Source organism: Elephas maximus, chromosome 9 (genome assembly GCF_024166365.1).
Source record: "Elephas maximus indicus isolate mEleMax1 chromosome 9, mEleMax1 primary haplotype, whole genome shotgun sequence".
Classification (NCBI taxonomy): domain Eukaryota; kingdom Metazoa; phylum Chordata; class Mammalia; order Proboscidea; family Elephantidae; genus Elephas; species Elephas maximus.
The window spans coordinates 106,411,918-106,430,537 of record NC_064827.1 but is presented as its reverse complement, the minus strand read 5'-3'; the positions used below and the strand labels follow the sequence as shown (position 1 = coordinate 106,430,537).

At 47.4% G+C, this 18,620-nt stretch overlaps 1 protein-coding gene across 3 annotated transcripts in view; it reads left to right on the top strand.

Annotated features, from left to right (window-relative positions):
* The window catches only part of FANCC (FA complementation group C), a 304,040-nt gene extending 295,978 nt beyond the window's left edge, over positions 1 to 8,062 (top strand). For all 3 annotated transcript variants that reach the window (XM_049895534.1, XM_049895535.1, XM_049895536.1), the window contains one exon: positions 7,356 to 8,062. In XM_049895534.1, coding sequence (XP_049751491.1) covers positions 7,356 to 7,583 — 228 coding nt within the window. In that variant the 3' untranslated portion in view covers positions 7,584 to 8,062. The remainder of the gene's footprint in view (positions 1 to 7,355) is intronic.
* The last annotated feature ends 10,558 nt before the right edge of the window (positions 8,063 to 18,620 follow it).

Genomic DNA, 18,620 nt, shown 5'->3' with positions numbered 1-18,620 from the left:
TTCCTGCTGGGGGATTGAGTCGGGGCCTGCCTGCTGAGGAGAGCAGCTGGGCTGTCCGGGGGGTCACCTGCATCCTCTCCTGAGCCAGGACATCTCCCCTCATGGACCCCAGGCAGACGGATGGTCTCTGTCACCCTGGGGCTTTGGCGCAAACTGTAGTGTGGAGGCCTGGCCCTCATGACCTAGGTTGGCCAGCATCAAACCTTAAGCCTCAGGGCAGGAGGGTGGGGGTGTGGAGCCCATGTAAGGGGAGTTGGTTGGAGTGGGGGTGGATGAGTCCCTGCCTGCAGCCTGTGAAGGGAAGGTGTCTTGTGAGAGAGAATGTGGGGAGGGAAGTAACAAGAAAGACCTGCGTGAGACACCAGTGTGCTCTCCAGGAAGGCCTCGCCCTGGCCTTAGGGAAGGAAGGAGCAGTACCCAAAGCAAATTGAAGGGGACTGGTAGGATTCTTTCCCATATGGACTCTTCGTATATCTTTCCTGGTTAGGCTTTGCCATTAGGTTTTGCCTTTATAGAATATGGCCCAGGTGGTCTCTTAAAACGTAACCAATCGGTTGCCACACTGTTGCTTCTCTGTGTGGGGAGGGTAGGGTGCAGAGCTGGAGTCCTGTAGGGAGGTCCCTTGGCCAGTATCTCAACACCATGTGTTCACTCAGTGAGTCCTTTGGGGGATGCAGGAAGGATGGCGTTAGGGTATCCTGGTAGACCTAGGCTTAGGAGCATAGCTCCCAGAGGGTGGGGCCCGGCTGTGGGAGAACACAAGGTGAGGAGGTGCTGGGGGACCCCATGACCAACCCAGGCACTCCCGCTCACGTGCCCTGTGCTCTTGGCAACACCTGGGACTTGAAGGGGCTGGCAGGACAACTTCTCAGTTCCTTCTAGCTTTAATTGCCTGTGATTTGGGGACACCTTGTGTTTGACCTGGGCTGCCGGTCGGCAGCTCTCTTTTTACTGGGCTTACATCCTGAGACTGCGTTCACAATCACCAAACCATCACAGCAGGGGATGCAGGGGTCCTGATGGAGCTGTGGTCGTGTCAGCCTCTGCCCTGCTTTCACACGGGCATGAGCATCCAGGTTTTTCTGCAGTGTTTGTGTGAGCCTGAAAATGACCTGAAACAGAGTGGCTAAAAGAATCTAACTTTTCCGACTCTTGATACATTCGGATTAACTCAGGACATAGTAAGAATCAATTGCAAGTAAATGAAAACATAAGCCCTGCCATTTCCAGGTGAGTAAAGGGGACAGAAAAGGGCTTACATTCTCTAGATGCCCAAAATGGGCCCAGTACAATGCTGGGTACTCAATACAGATAGCCTCCTGATGAGAAAATGAAGTTCAAAGAGGCTAAGGAAATTTCCCAAAGTCACCCACTACCAAGATGTGGTCCCTGTTCTACAACCAGGCTCTAACCTGGGAGACCCTGGGAGACTCGTCACTGCCAGGGCTGAGCCTTCAGTGACCTCACACATCCCCTCCCCTCTCAGGGGGTGTGCAGAATGAAGGAGTGTCCAAGGTCACAGAGTCTGACTACAAAAATTCCTTGCACTCCACCTTCAAAACAGCTGTGCTCAGAAACCTCAAGAGCCACTCTCCTAAAGGAATTCAGGAAGAGCATATTGTCTATCTTGCCTTCTTCTGGGCACATACCCTCATAAAGCTACAGCAGAACCCAGACATGACCAACCCTCCCATGGAGGACTCTGCCAGCCCGTGACACGGGGGTTCGGGGAGAGATACAGTGTCAGATGAGTGGAGGCTGCCTTTATCTTGTTTAATTCCTTTTTCCCTATCAGAAAATCCATTCTTGATCTTTTCAGTTTTCTTTAAAACAAACACAGAAATAACCCCCATGTACCTATTACTCAACTTTAACAATCAACTCATGGCCCATTTTGTTTCAATCTATACCCCCTCCTTACTGGATTATTTTGAAGCAAACCCAAGACACCAGATCATTTCATCTATAAAATTTCAGTGTACTCAGATCGTTTAAAAACAATAACAGAACTACAGTGAGGTACCACTACACATCTATTAGAATGGCTAAAACCCAAAAAGCTGGCAATACCAGTGGCAAGCAAGGATATGGAGTAACAGAAATTCTCAATAATTGCTAATAGGAGTGCAAAAATGGTACAGCCGTTTTGGAAGACAGTAAAACAATTTCTTGCAAAACTAATCAAAACTAATAGTCTCACCGTATAATCCTGCACTCACACTCGTAAGTATTTACCCGAATGAGTCGAAAACATATGCCCTCACAAAAACCTGCACACAAATGTTTGTAGCAGCTGTGTTCATAATCGCCCAAAACTGGAAGCAACCAAGAAGCCCTTCCATAGGCGAATGGATAAACTGTTACCAGCCCTACAATGGAATATTATTCAGCAATAAGAAGAAACAAGCTATCAAGACACAGATGCCTCTGAAATGCATATTGCTAAACCAATCTGAAAAAGCTACATACTGTATGATTCCAATTATATGACATTCTGGAAAAGGCAAAACTATGGAGATGCTAAACAGACGAGAGGTTGCCAGTAGTTTTTGGTGGAAGGTGGTATTGAATAGGAATTTTTTAGGATGGTGCAAATTATTCTGTATGATGCTGTAATGGGGAATATAAGACATTAAGCATTTGTCAAAACTCATAGAACTCTACAGTATAAGAGTAAACCTTAATATATGCAAATTCTAAAAAATCATTTAGGAGGTCAGGGGGAATCCCAGGATGGAATGCAGAGTGTGACAAGATAATCTAAATGTATAACCAATGCATGAAACAACCTCACTGAAGGGGGTGGCGGGATAAGGTGTTGACCTTAGTAACTTTGGAACTACATGGAGACTGTAAGACTGAACACAAAAGGAACCGTACATAAACACTGTGCTCTAGTTGATAAAGTTATTTCTCATGGGGTACATCTAACAATTCTGAAACCACTGTACACATACTGGAACTGAACAATTAAATAAGTGGATGGCAGGTTATATTATAGGTGGTTGGAGCCAGATTTCTCATTGTTGGAGTGGGAGATTGTGTATAAGCAAGGGGAGGAGGCTGGAATGCTTCTTGCGGTAACAGATTAGAGTTGGAGACCTCAGTATGGATTGGCTACATACATGGGCTAGGGTACACACATTTATCTCCCCTTGCTCTGTCAGCTGAGAAGGCCTAGAAGCTACAACAGCCAAGTAGAAACAAGCACATCAGTGCACAGATCATGGTTTCTAATACCATTCTCCAGTAAAAAGAAACAGGGCTCTTTGGATGAGCCTGGAGCATCCTGTAGTGCTGGGAACTAAGGAAGTGCTAACAAACCAACAAGTAAGCAAACCCACAATGATGGGGGTATGTCAGAGGGACACAGGAGCCAACTGACAGAGCTCAATGGCCAGAGATAGAACAATTTGACCAACAAAATTAATATGGTAGCATTGGATTGTAACCTAAAGTATTAAATAAATACCATGAGTCCATAATGGTATGAATGGGAGAATAGACAGCTGTCTTGTGCCAAAGAATTCCAAACAATGTATGTTGACACTCTGCTATTAAGGAGGTGAAGCAGCTCCCTACCCCGTAATTGTGGGCGCTGCATAGTGAATTCCTCCCACAGAGAACAGTATAGAAAGCAGGAGGGCAAAGAAAGAGTACGGTGGCGAAACCTGACAGATGCTGCCTCAGCCAGGCAATCAAAGTCCACCTCAACAGTCCTGCGAAGAATGCAGAGGACAGTGTGTACCCTTGACATGGCGCGAATGGCACTTCCCCTCTGGGGTCTTCCTCCTGAAACCCATAACCCAACTCTCACCATGAGATAAACATCAGACAAACCCCCATTGGGGAACCTGATCAGTGTCAACACCTGACTGTCAAGGTCATCGAAAACAAGGGAAGTCTGAGGAGCCTGAGGAGACATGACCACAGAATGCACTGTGGTGTCCTGGGGAGGGGGGTGGGGGCTGGGAACAGGAAAGGGACATGAGGGGCAAACTGCAGAGATCAGGATACAGTCTGAACTTCAGTTGATAATAATGTCTCAGTATTGGTTTATTAATTATAACAAATATTCCATTCTAGTTTGAGATGCTAATAAATTGGGGAAACTGGATGTGGAGTATAGGGGAACTCACTGTACTTACTATCTTCGCAATAACACCATAAATCTAAAACTGTTCCAAAATGAAAAGCTATTTTAGAAAGTTAGCATGGGCCTTTTTGGATCACGAAGGTGTTGCAGTGGTTTGTCACCTGGCCTCTGGCCCTGTGCCGTGCCCATGCCTGGCCTCCATGTGTTGGGTGGCGGGGGGCGGGCGGGGGGAGCTCAGCCCTGCAGGAGCTGCTCAGGCGGTGCCGCCCAGACCCCACACCCTCCCCCCTCCCTGGAGCTCTGTCCTTGGCTCACCTCCTACCCACCCCCAATGGGGGCTGGGAGTGGAGAAGCAAACCCTCAGCTTGAGTTCAGCCCGCTTGCAGCCAGGGATATCACAGAGTGCCCTCGATCCACCCTGGCCACAGATGTGAGAGAACCTAACCAGAGAGAGTGTTAACTCAGGGACCCGTTCTCTGCTTCAGTTATTCCAACTGCATTCTGCCTTCTTCAGGGGAAATGAAATAGTTTACATGCAAAATCAATCCCCCTCAAGCCATAGAGACACTGCTGTGAATAGGGAGTCCCGCAGCCACATCACATCAGGAAGTTCAAGTTTGCTAGCTATGTGGGCCGGCCACCCACACACGCTGTCCAACCCCAGCCATACACGTTGCTGGTCTAACCAGAGGCTGAGGGAGCATGGAAAACCCCAGTGGTTCCTCATTAAATTCCATATGCCAGTTCAGCTGTGAAGAATACAGAGGAGAAATGCATTAAAGGATAAAACACCAACATTTCTCTTAAAGCATTGCCTTGTGACACAGAAAAACGCACACCCTCAGCAGCTGGGTGCAGCCTCCTGGGTGCCACCCTTGCAGGTGTGGTGAAAGCTGTCTTTATAGCACCTCAGCAGTCCGAACCCGAAGGCCGTGTGGCAGTGGCTGCAGGGATGGGTCGGAGGCAGCCTGGCGATGTAGCTACAGATGTGGGCAATGGGGGGTTCCTCTGCACACATGTCCAGCTTCTCCCAGTGTCTCTGTGCCTCCCTGCCAGCTCTGCTGAGAGCATCCTGGGAAGACGGTGTGGCCTGGGAGCAGGTGTGGCCAGATGGTGAAAGTGGTGGTTTTGATGGGACAGCCTCCCCAGCCCTCAGGACCCGGGCCCTGGACAGCTTTGGCGTGAACTCAGAGGACTCGGGCAGAGCCAGGGCTCGGGCAGTGTCCAGTGTCACCCTCATCTTGGCCCTGGACAGCTTTGGCGTGAACTCAGAGGACTCGGGCAGAGCCAGGGCTCGGGCAGTGTCCAGTGTCACCCTCATCTTGGCAGCTAGCTGTGTCCTGTATGTCCCGACATGCAGAGCTGGCAGAGGCCACTACCTTCCAGAGCCTTCAGGCCTTCTCTGAGCTGACATGTGCTGAGGGCTACCCTCGGCCTGACCGTACCTTCCAGGCCCCAGTCTGCTGCTCTGTAGCTTCCCCCACTGACCAAGGCAGTGGTCTGGCCTCCTGAGTGCTTCCCCTGAAATCCTCAGCCCTGCCCCTCCCACCACTGTTCTCTGGCTGCTGGCTCTCAGGCCTCCTCATTTCTCCTGTGCACCCTTCTCTCCCTCCTGAGTTCTTTGATGAGGATGAGGGGAAAGCGGCCAGTTTGTCTGGCGTCCTCCTGCCCGGAGCTGGTGCTCCTCCTTCAGTCTTCTGTTGCTGGACCACAGCAGTAACAGCAGAGAGGTAGGGGAGTCTCAGCTGTACAGTTCAGGTCTGCAGCTGTTGAGCTAAAGATGAATTTCATTCACTGCAGACCCACACCAGCCAAGCCCCACAGGATTTGGGTTTTCATTCCTTGGCTGGAGTGAGGCGGGTTTTTGTAGTGGTTAGACACCTTTGAGTGGAACAGTGAGGAGTTGAGTCGGCTTGTAAAGGAGATGTAATTGGCCAACCTCTACAGTCCTGTAACAGCGTGGCCCTGCGTTGGCTCGAGGAGAGCCCCTGTGATCACTGGGCACAGCCACCGTGAGCAGGAGGCAGAGCTTTCCTGCTGGGGTCTGCATGTCCAAGGGAGGTGCACGTCTGGCAAAGGTCATGTCCAGCATCATGTGCAGGGACTTCTGAGAAGAGCCAACAGGTGGTGATACAGACCCAGGGGCTGTGCAGCCTTGCTTCTCCGAGCAGAGCCTAGCTCAGCCTGGGGTGCCTTGGCCGGCTCCGTGAGCCCAACCCCGCTTCCCTGTGTGGCCTGGGAGCAGGTGACTGAGTAGAGCTGGTGCTGGAGGTGTGGGTGATCACTTAACACCTAGCATCGCTCCCACGCCACCCGCAGTTCCCATAGATGACACAGAGTCCCAGGGAGGAAGACTTGGGTACACCAGGGCAGCTGGTCCCCCAAACAGAAGGGCCCAGTGAGGAATCCTGAGGAAGGTTACTGGACTGCTATGGCTAATTAAATGTTGGACTGAGGCTGCTATGTAAACTGACCCACAAAAAATGAACGTGTAGATTACTTTTTCAAAAACTCGTTAGCGGCTGCGCACTGGGCCTCCAGCTCATGCCGGCCTCATGCGCAAAAGAACGAAACGCTGCCCGGTCCCATGATCGCTGCAGAAACCTAGGGCTTCTTAAAGCTGTTTGCGTCTAATAAATCCGAGATTCCTGCACAGCTAAGTTGTGAGAGTCTCACCCCTCCCTCCTCGTACCTGAAATCCTCAGGGAAATACTTGGGGGCCCCAACAGCCAAGAGCGCCTCAAGGCGAGGCTGTCTGTAGAAAAGCTAACAATTCCCGTGTTTCCTGCCTCCTGTGGGAATCAGGTGTTACAGCCTGAGATGCCTATGAAGAAACAAGGGGGAGTTGTATGGGCAGGTGGCATCTCTCTCTCGGCATTTCCACTTCTCGTGTGAGCGCGAGGCCTTGCAGAAAGTCAAGCCACAGCATGTTCCTTTGCCTTCTGTCCCCTCTGCAAACAATCCCAAAGCTTGGGGCGGCCTCCAGCTAATACTTGTCTCAGAGCAAGCTCCTTTGTAGCCGTGTGGGGCTGAACTGAACCTCACTGAGGAGGGGTGATCGTTAGGAAATCCCTCTGCTAACTTCACAGCCAGCTTCAGAGAACAGACTTGCTTTGCTGATCACCCTCAGAGCAAAGGGAGAGACCTCAGTGCTGTACTTTCAGAGCTCATAGAAATGCAGCTGACTTTCAGAGTGTACAAGTGCAACAGAAAATGTCCAGAAAAGTCTTAATTTGCCTTCTCTCTGTCTTTGTTGCAGATGGCTCAAACTGAAGACATAACCCATGAGATTATTGGCTTTCTTGACCAGACCTTATATAGATGGGATCAGTTTTGCATCGAAGCCCCTAGACCCAGAAAAGTGGCCAGAGAGCTCCTCACAGAGCTGCGGGCTGGAGTCCAGCACAGCCCCATGGACCATGTGGCTTCGGCACGAGGAAGGTCAGGCTTACAGAGGCAGCGGGACAAATGTCACGAGTTTGTGTAGTAGGTGCCCTCTCTGAGTGCGAGGGTGAGCACGATGTCTCGGGAAGGTCCCTGTCATGGATTGAATTATGTCCCACCAAAATATGTGTATTAACTTGGTTAGGCCATGATTCCCAGTATTCTGTGGTTGTCCTCCGTTTTGTGATTGTAATTTTATGTTAAAGAAGATTAGGGTAGGATTGTAACACCCTTACCAGGTCACATCCCTGATCTAATATAAAGGACGTTTCCCTGGGGTGTGGCCTGAACCACCTTTTATCTCTCAAGAGATAAAAGGAAAGAGAAATAAGCAGAGAGTTGGGGACCTCATACCACCAGGAAAGCAGTGCCGGGAGCTGAGACACTCCCAGACCAAGGAAAGACTGATGCATCACGAGGACCTTCCTTCAGAGCTGACAGAAAGAGAAAGCCTTCCCCTGGAGCCAGCGCCCTGAATTCGGATGTTTTGCCTACTGGGCTGTCAGAGAATAAACCTCTTTGTTAAGCCATCCGCTTGTGGTATTACTGTTATAGCAGCACTAGATGACTAACACAGTCCCCAACCTTATTCTGTACAGAAACCGGACGATGCCTTCAGCATTCCCCGTGCCTGCTTGTGTAGGACGTTAATTAGAGAGTCACTAAAGAAAAGTTTAGATGGGAAAATTGATTTTTTTTTCCTTTTTCCCCATATCAAACCAAGATGCACAACTATTATCTGAATATTTCAGAGTCTTTGACCAAGAAATTGGTCATGAGCCACTGGTGAATGTAGAGGGCAACTTAGCTCTTTTCTGAAAGGCTTTTTTTTTAAGAAGTTAGATAGTTGCTGTTGTTAGTTCTTTTGATCCATAGGGATATGAGGCCCTCTTTGTATAAGATAAAGCTGGATTCTCTTCCTTCCCTAAGGAATTCTTCATCGAAAACAGTCAAGATCTTTCAAGTTGCCCACAATGAGATACCATTTCAATCCCACTAGGATGGCTAAAATAAAAAAAAATAAGAAGAACAAATGTTGGTGAGGATGTGGGGAAATTTGAACCCTTATCCATTGCTGGTAGAAATGCAAAATGGTACAGCCTTTGCAGAAAACAGTGCAGCAGTTCCTCAAAAAAATTAATAAAAGAACCAACCTATGACCCAGGAATTCCACTCCTAGGTATATACCCAAAAGAATTAAAAGCAGAAACTCAAAAAGAGACTTGTACACCAATGTTCACTGCAACACTATTCACAATAGCCAAAAGGTGGAAGCAACCTAAATGCCCACCAACGATGAAAAACAAAATGTAGTACGTACATACAATGGAATATTACTCAACCAGTAGGAGAAATGGAGTCCTGATACATGTTACAGTGTGCATGAAGCTTGAAGACATTATGCTGTGCAAAATAAGCCAGTCACAAAAGGACAAATATTGTGTGACCTCACTTATAAAAAAAGACAAGAAAAGGCAAATATACAGAGACCAAAGTTTATTAGTGGTTACCAGTGGCAGGAGGGAGGGGGAAAGGGGGCTAAGGGTGATGGAAGACTGACGCTGATTAAGGGTAGGGTTGCACAGCCGATGATTGTAATTGCTGTCCATAAGTTGTACACCTGTGAAAAGCTGAACTGGCAAAAGCTGTGTGATAGACATTCACAGTGACAGCAACAACAAAAGAGCAGCTGCTGATCCTACTTACGTACAACCAAACACCTCATGGGATTTGGTCCCTTGATTTGGAGGTTTAGGGTCATGGTTTCATGGGACATCCCAGTTAATTGTTCTAATAAAGTGTTTAGTCCTTCTGCTCTACCTCCCAGTTCACTGCATAGTGCCTGGGGTCTTAAAAGTTTACAGTCAGCCATTCAAGGCACAATTGGTTTCTGTTCACCTGGAGCAACAGAGGAAGGAGAGTCAGGAATAGCAGGAGGATAGGAGAGGTGTGGCTAATTGCCTCCATGAACAACTGCCTCCTTTGCCGTGAGACCAGGAGAACTGGATGGTGCCTGACTACCATTACTGAACACTTTGATCAAAGATTCCATAGAAGATTCCTGATAAAAAGGGAGGAAATGCAGAACAGAATTTCAAAGTCTCATGGACTCTAGACTTTCTGGAGCCATGGTGGGTGGCTGAATCCCTGAAACTATTTCTAATCTTTAATCTTTAAACCTTAAACCAAAAATATCCCCTAAAGTCGTCTTAAAACCAAACCATAGTTTAGCTTAACTAGTGAAAAAGGTCATTATGCTCTTTTAAGAACTATCTAGACGGGAACTCAAAAGATTGGGTGAGAACCTTAGGGGGCAGTGAGTTTATGTTAATGAGAGAGGAACAGCTCAGAAAAAAAGGGTGAGAAGAATGTCATCAGCGTCACTGAATTGTACATGTAGATACTGTCACACTGTTGTAGGTTTTACTGTGTATATTCTCTACAACAATAAAATTTAGGGGAAAAAAAACTATGGAAACAAAAGATCCTTGCAGTCTCCTTGCAGAAGCGGAGCACACCAGGGGCAAGGCTAGGTGATGGGCCACCAGGCAGGGTGGACATGTGCTCCCACCCACCACGAGAGCAGCACTCTTACAGTGAAATAAAACCAGTCCTACTGTTAACCCATTTTGCTTCATGTTTTGCTAAGGATTGACTGCTATGAAAAGAGTTCGTATCACTTCAAAGTTAGCCAGCAGGTGAGGTTATAGCATGTGTTTTAGAAACATTAGAAGAGATGATAGCAGTTTTTCTGTTCAACTAAAATGGGAATTTGAAGTTCCATTGGAGGCCTGGTGGTGCAGTGGCTAAGAAGTTGGCTGCTAACCAAAAGGTCAGCAGTTCGAATCCGCCAGCTACTCCTTGAAAACCCAGTGGGGCAATTCTACCCTGCCCTATAGGATCACTGTAAGTCAGCAATGGCAACGGGTTTAATAAAGAATTGGAAACCCCAATGCTAGTACTTATTTCATGTTATTCGAGGATATTTTTCTTTCTTGTAGATTTATTCTTAGCTTGTATTAACTGTACATTCTTTTGTGTATATTTTCTTTGTCAAGTGAGTCAAAACTTTCTTTTAAGTCCATGTTAATTTATGTATTAGTAATCTCTGAGTCACACACAGTCTTGGCACCTGTACTGAGGTATGAAAAGAGTATTTTTTGGATCAGAGGTTGAGCTCTGAGGGGAATTGCTTATTTCAGTGTATGACCAGTACTGATTGATCCACCCTAAAGATCTGGAAAATTCCAAGAACTTTTGATGGGGGCCTTTCTTCTGAGAAAGGTACACTGTTAAATACTTTTACCACTGCTACCATCATCATCATTTTCATATAAAAATGCTTCATCAAAATGTATAGTAGTTGAAAAATGAGTTGTGTGCTTTACTTGGAGCTGAGGACATCTCTCCCATGCTGAGTTTGAGCCAGAACTTGGGGGTCTTCCATGGAGGCTGTGACCACCCTCTGTGAATATCATCTAAGGGGCTCAATTTGGTGACAGAAACTAGCCCTAAGAAGGGGGCCACTAGGAATCAGACGACCCTGTGGTGGGTCTGATCCCACATGATAATCCATTCACACTGCAAGGTGGTCATGTTTACCAGAGTTCTCTTCCTCTGCCCATCCCTTCTGCCCAAGGTATTTCACAGCAAACAATAAAAACAGACTGTTTAAGCTACATTTCTGGACGGCTCCTTCCTATTTTGACCTCACCCCATCCTGTTTGCTGCATTTCCCAGTTCCTTTACAAGGCTTCTAAGCCTCTGTGTTTTAGACATTCAGTTGAGTTGGCACCTGACCAGACTTTCTTAAGCTGACAGAATTGAGCACTCATTCTAATGAATCATGGACAACCCTCATTGTCTGTGAATACTTTCCTCAAGGTGTTCACAAGGCACTGGTTTGTTTATTGATTTCATTTTCTCCCCTTGCCCTTCCCTCCTCTGACAAAGGTGCTGACAGAGGAGAAATGCTCAAAGGTGGGAAGGGAAAGGAAAAGAAGCACTGAGATTAAGCCCTTTCCATAGACTAGATGAGCAGCTCCAAAGCCTCATCAGCTGAGTTCTCTCAAATTAGGCTGTGTTCTCAGTGTGGGCACTAATTGTATTAGAGGGGAATCCATCTATGTCTAGTTATTCTGTCATGTCATTCACTTTAATAAGAAGTAACAAACCTCCCAAAGCGTGTGTGGAGGGGGAGCAGGGACTCTCCCCTGGAAAACCAGAGAAGACAGCCATATCCCTTTCTTGGCTTTTAAGCAAGCCTCCACCAATCACCAGGAAAGAAACCAGCGGGGCCAGAGAAAGTCAGGGGTAGGGTAACATCTGAAAATCACTTAGTTAGCTCTACTTCTCCTTCCAGTTGCCTTGGATTTTTTTGAAAAGTCTGGACATGTAGGTTCTTTCATTTTTTTATTAAAGAAGTAGGAGTCTGGCTACACATAAGGGCTGGTGAGAATGATCATGAAGGCATGGAGCAAAAGAGCCACAAAGCGCCTTCAGGACCACTGACCCTCGTCACCTTGTTTGAAACCCAACAGCCCTGAGGCAGGAGGTGCACGGGAAATGGCAGCGTTGAGACCAGAGTTGTATCTTGACTGGATTTGCTAGTTCTTTCCACCACACCACTGTATGGGCTGGTCAGGATGCTCTCCACCTCAGCCAACAGACCAGCAATGAAATGGAGATACGTTGACGGTCTCAGATACAGAAAGCCTAGGAGCTGGTAAATTCAGTGACTCAACAAGGTCACGACTTGGGTTTGACCTCACTGGCACTCTCCTGGCATTGTGCCATGCCCATCCTTTCATGACCACGTCCAGGACAGGAAGAACAGCAGGCTCTCCTACCTTCCCACCAGCCCCATCAGACTTGCCATCACTTGCACTGGTAAAACTGAGTCTCAGGGGAATAGGGTTGGACGCTGCCCTGATGGGCTGAGACCAGGGCCAGATTTGTCAAGACACACAAGTGTTCACTGCACGGCCCCTCCCAAGGCCCGTCTCAAGAAAAACTAGTGCTGTGTTCATGTGGTCATCCTTTTTTATAAACTCCGTAAAGTAAGATTTAAGATGAGTTTCTCTGCTCTCTCCTTTCCCTCCCTTCAAGCCAGGCTGCACTGGAGCGGCCGGGCCTTTTCTGGCTGGGATCCTGCTAAGGCAAACTTGAGTTTGAGGTGGGTTTAACTTGGTTTCCAGAGAGTGTTTCTTTGTGGCTCACAGTCACTTTAGAGATAGTCAAGTTATTCTAGCTGTCCCAAAGAAGGTATAGCTCCTAAGAACGCCTTTACCACACCATGCTTGCTCCCCTGGCCTCGGACACAAAGGTGCAGGCTGAGAGTCCTGTCATGACAGAAGCAGGTCTTGTGCCACGTGACACTATATGTCCATGGGGAGGGCTGGAGAAACACCAGAGGTACTTGAGGAGGACCTCACAAAGCCTAGATCTGCCCTGGGGAGAGACTACGGTGGTTTAGCCTGTGGACCTGGGTATACCAGAGGTATGGGGGGCTGAGGGGGTGGGCTGGAGAAACACCAGAGGTCAGGGGGCGGTGGGGGGAGAGAAGGAATCCCTTCCACCTCCTCTGGCTATATCTGGAATACGTTCAACAGAGGATTTCAGGGATTTCACAACAGTTCGAAAATGTTACATTACCCATAACAAGTTGTGAAGCTGAAAGAAATTTTCCCAAACTCTCAAGAGTAAAACTGTTGATAAAGCATGCTGGTGAGAGAGAAGAGTGCATTGTCTTTCTCTTCTCTGTCTAGAAAATTATTATAAAATCATTGTCCAAAGAAGACCAGAGAGAGTAATAAAATCATTGTCCAAAGAAGAGAAGATCAAGAGAGTAGAGCCACAAAATACAGGCACAGAAGCTATTGTAGACTCGCTAATGTATTCATTCACACAAAGACTCTGCTAATTGTATCGACTTCATGATGTTTGAGGAGTTGGTCAGATTTTTTAAAATTTGTCATCTGTGATGTTTCTTTTTCATTCTAAATAAAAAGCCAAGCTGCACCTTTGTTCTCATTAAATATAGTTCTCTCAGAAAAAGCCACTGCCCCCAATTGTGAAAGCTTCAGGCCTCACAGAACCTACATCTGCCCTTGGAGAAGTCCACTTACGGTTAATCTTCTGGGCCTGGGGATCTTGCCACCAAATACCTAAAAATTGTGGTCCTATCACTGAGGAAAGAAGGGAGAATGTCTAGGTTTGGCAACCCTCAGCGTCTGCCAAAACCAGATTAAATGCATTATGTATTTTTTCTGTAAGCCAGATTTAAAGATAATCACTTAGCTTAAATTGAATTGTTCTATGCATTGTTCTTCCCTCGTTTTTGAAGATAGAAGAACTCTCTGACCAAGCACAGCTGCCCTTCTTGCTCACTCTGTTACTTCACAGACTCCTGTTCCTTACACCCCAGCCAGCCCAGCCCTCCTCTGGGAGCCAGGAAAGATGGAATCATGCCTGCTCGGTGCGAGCGTCACTGTGGCTTTCTGTGTAGCCCCAGCTGACCCTGGGTGGGGCCGGTCTGCTGTGGACCGCAGCCAGACAGCTTGAGCTTTCTGGGTGATCACTGCTTCCTGCCACTGGCCACTGGGGGCCTCTTGTGTTGTCCAGAAGGCATCTGAGAAATCAGAGGGCAGATGGGTAAGACTCACTGTCTGCAGATGCCTCTTGCTGGGGCAGCCCCAGTGGCCAGCTCTGCTTCATTGTACATCACTAGCTCTTCTCTGCTCTGCGCTGTTCATACCTGGTGGGACACGGGTGCTGGGACAGAAATGGAAATAGTCCAGGGGACAGGAGAAAGCCACGTTTTTTGTTGAAGTGGAGTCAAGAACAAGGATTTGAAAGGGGAGTTGGAGAAGCTGGGCATCGTACTCGGCAGCAGGGCAGCAGAGTTAAAATCCCATTGAGATGCCAGGCAAAGTAGAGCTGAGCCTGTCCCTACGTTACCCAGAGGGATGGGGAAAACGCTGAAGAATTGGCACAATGAGAACAAATGTGATAAATGTTCTTCCATACTGGACAAGGAATCCTCCATGATTTTTTTTGTGTTCCGAGGAAAAAGAGAAATGATTTGACTGTGCTTTCTTTCTCGCTATTCTTTCCACTCTTTTCCAACTCCTTACCACCCCCACCCACTGCCAGTTGTACTGGTAATGGGTTCCTTCATACACCAGACATTGGGCTTTAACATGGATTCATGGATTTTTAGGCACTAGTGAAAAAAAAAAAAAAAGGAACTCAGTAATTAATCATCACTAAGCTATTTGAGGAAACCCTGGTGGCATAGTGGTTAAGTGCTATGGCTGCTAACCAATAAGGTCAGCAGTTTAAATCCACCAGGCGCTCCTTGGAAACTCAATGGGGCAGTTCTACTCTGTCCTATAGGGTCGCTATGAGTCGGAATCAACTCGACGGCAGTCGGTTTAAGCTATTTGATGCCTTTGAATTATAATGTTGGTGAAGAATACTGAATATATCACAGACTGCCAGAAAAATGAACAAATCTGTCTTGGGAGAAGTATGGCCAGAATGCTCCTTAGAAGCAAGGGTGGTGAGACTTCATCTCAAGTACTTTGGACATGTTATCAGGAGGGATGATTCCCTGGAGAAGGACATTGTGTTTGGCAAAGTAGAGGGTCAGCAAAAGAGAGGAAGTCCCTCAACCAGATGGATTGACACAGTGGCTGCAACGATGGGCTCAAGCATAACGACAGTTGTGAGGATGGCACAGAACCAGTGTTTCGTTCTGTTGTTCGTAAGGTAGCTATGAGTCAGAAGCGACTCGACGGCACCTATCGGCGACAATAACAAGCTGTTTTACTCATACAGAACCAAAATTAAGGCAAAATAAGTGTGTGTGTGTGTGTGTCCAGTTCCACAGTTTGTTTATACCATGGGTCCAAATTACACCCCTCATATACACACTAGCCCATCTTTCTCACTCCAACAAAGAAAGCTTATAATGCAGGACTTCCTTTTTCCTTAGTCCGGACTTAACCATGATATCTTCTTGTACTTGGTGTTCTGGATGGGAAACTTGCATACTTTGATACTGAAAGTTTCATGCCTTCTAACTTTTCTTTAGGACACAGTCTTATAAATCAATGTTGAAAATCTCATTGACATTTCTCACAATATGATGAATCCATGTGTACCAGCCAGATCTCTTGGTTGCAAGGAACAGAAGCTGATGCTGAATGATGAAGGTTAAAGGGAACTGATCAAAGAATAGTTGAGAGTGCACAGAACTGTCAGACACACAAGGATTTAGTGCTAGCCAGCTGCAACAATGCCCAAGACCAGGTTTCAGAATGGCCTGGTAGGGAAACTCCTGCTGCTATTGCTATGACCACCGAATCCTGGACACTGCAGCTTAGAACCGTTGTACTTGCTCCTGCAACACCCACAACCTCCAGTAGAGAGAGAGGCTTCTGCATCCCACTCCTTTGAAGCACTGGTCCAGTCCAGCCTGGGTGCATCTTATTGGTGGAGTCCAGGTCATCTGCCTTCTCTGTAGGGGAAGCTAGGAAAGTGAGCATCCAGCTTGTTTAACTCCCGTCATGTTACCTCGTACTTTGGATACCACCAAATGTATCACTGAGGTACAGGAAGGGGTCAGATACTGGGCAGCTAAAGAGAATAAAAAATGCCTACAGTACCGTATATCATCAGCTAGTCTTTAAGGCTATTCTAGAGCATCTTAGAAGGTTGAGTCCCATGAAACAGCCCAACACTCATTAATAGGGCAAGAAAAGGGGAGAGGACAGCCCTTTGCAGAAATCCATTCTGTAGGCACCTGCACCTGGGTTTCTTCAGTGTAGCACTATTAACACTTTGGACCAGATAATTCTTTGTTGGTGGGCTGTCCTGTGCATTGTAGGGCCTTTAGCAGCATGCCTGGCCTCTAACCACTAGATGCCACGAGCACTTCCCTTGCCCAGTCGTGACTATCAACAATGTCTCCAGACATTGCCAGTGTCCCTGGGGGACAAAATTGCCCCCAGTTGAGAACCACCGATCTAACTGGTGGTTCTTTCTTTCTGGAAAGATATCCTGGATAGAAACACTAACTGGTAAAAAGATACCAACTAGACTTAATATGATCCTAATAAAAGAACTAGACCATCCGATTCTAAAATTTATACAGAAAAGTAAAGAACAGCCAGAAAAATTCTGAAAGTGAAGTGTAATGCAGTATAATGAAGTATTCCACATATTATCATGTGTTTGAAAGCTCAAGTAACTGCAACAGTTTGGCTTTCTGCAGGAATAGGCTGGTCCATGGGGCCAGCGGGGCTGACCACAAATCCACCATCTTGTCAGGGTCACTGGAGCCCTTCTTGTGACTACAGTTGGTTCTCCATCAGCAGCATCTGACACACTGGTCCTCCCTTCTCTCTGGTGGTCTGGGCTCCTCCACCTCACCCTGACTCCTCCTTAGCCTGCCCAGTGGTTCCTCCCCTCCTGACCTTTTGTTGTGGGTGCCCTGGGGCTCGGTCCTCAGCCTTGGTCTGTGATCTGTGGACCCTCGTTACCCTGAGACTCTCCCTTGCTCTGTGCCCCATGTGTCATCGCTAGGCAGGGGGCCAGACCTCTCTTTTGAACCGCAGACGTGAAGATCCAGCTGCCCATCAGGCATCTCCACTTGGACATCTAACGATCGTCTCAACTCAACAAACCCAAAGCTGCTTCTATCGGTGACACCCCCCCACACACAAAAGGCCCCATGTCAGTTAATGGTAACTTCATTCTTCCAGTGATTCAGACCAAATTCTGTAGTCAGTCTTCATTCCTTTCTTTCTCACACCCACATCTAACTCCTTAGGAAATTCCAGAATTTGACCACTTCTCACCCTCCATTGTTACCTCCTTGGTCTTGGCTCCATCATCTCCTGCCTGGATGGCTGCCCTCCAGCTTCCTCATGGTCTGTCTGCTTCTGCCCTTGCCCCTACCCCACTGCAAGAGCGTCTCAACTCTGCAGCCTAGCATGATTCAAGTGCAATCATGTCACACCACTGTTAAGACACCAAGAAATCTCACCACTTCCATCAGGGTAACATCCAACATTCCTATACGATCCAAGGCCTTACACAATCTGGACTCCTTTTTACTCTCTGACTTCATCTCCTTATGTTCCCCACAATCCCTTCTACTGCCTCCACCTGCTCCAGCCGCCTGGGCTTCCTGGAAGTCACTCAGACACGTGGTAACACTCTGACCCCAGGGCTTTCGCACTGGCTGTTCTGAAACCCTCTCAGGATATGCATAGCCAATTCCCTCACCTCCTCCATGAGGTCATCCCTGAGCACCCTATCAAAAATTGTAACTCCCATTCTCCATCCCGCTTACCCTGCGCTCCTTCAGCTTTTTCCATAACACTCACCAGCTTCTAAAGCGCTAGGTAATTGACTCATTTCTTATGTTTACTCTTTATTGGCTCCTCCCCGATAGTAGCAGGCATCCTATAAAACCAAAACCAAGCCCAGTGCCATCGAGTCGGTTCCGACTCATAGCAACCCTATAGGACAGAGTAGAACTGCCCCATAGAGTTTCCAAGGAGCACCTGGCGGATTCGAACAGCAGACCCTTTGGTTAGCAGGCAAAGCACTTAACCACTATGCCACCAGGGTTTCCAGGCATCCTATAGGTGCCCAATAAATATTTGTAGAATAAATATGCACAGGAATTTAGTGTCTGATAAAGGTATTTCAGTCAATAGGGAAAGATGGTGTGAAAAAAAGCTGGATCTCTACTTTTTAGGCCAAAATAAAATGCCCAGGCCTCTTTCTCTCCCACACGTCAGTATCTGGAGGTCTGCTCTCTGGTGCTGTGAATTTCCTCCAGAAGAGGTTCTAGCAGTTCTCCTGCTTGGGAAGAGAGGAGGAGGGAGGTGCAAGAAAGGCTACTGTCTTTCTGCAAAGATGGGGCATTATTTGGATCTATAAAAATGTAGTTTAAGAAAGTAAAACGTCCCTATCCCAAAAAGGAAACCCTTGTAGTACACTGGTTAAGTTCTGTGGCTGCTGGCTAAAAGGCTGGCAGTTCAAATCCACCAGGTGCTCCTTG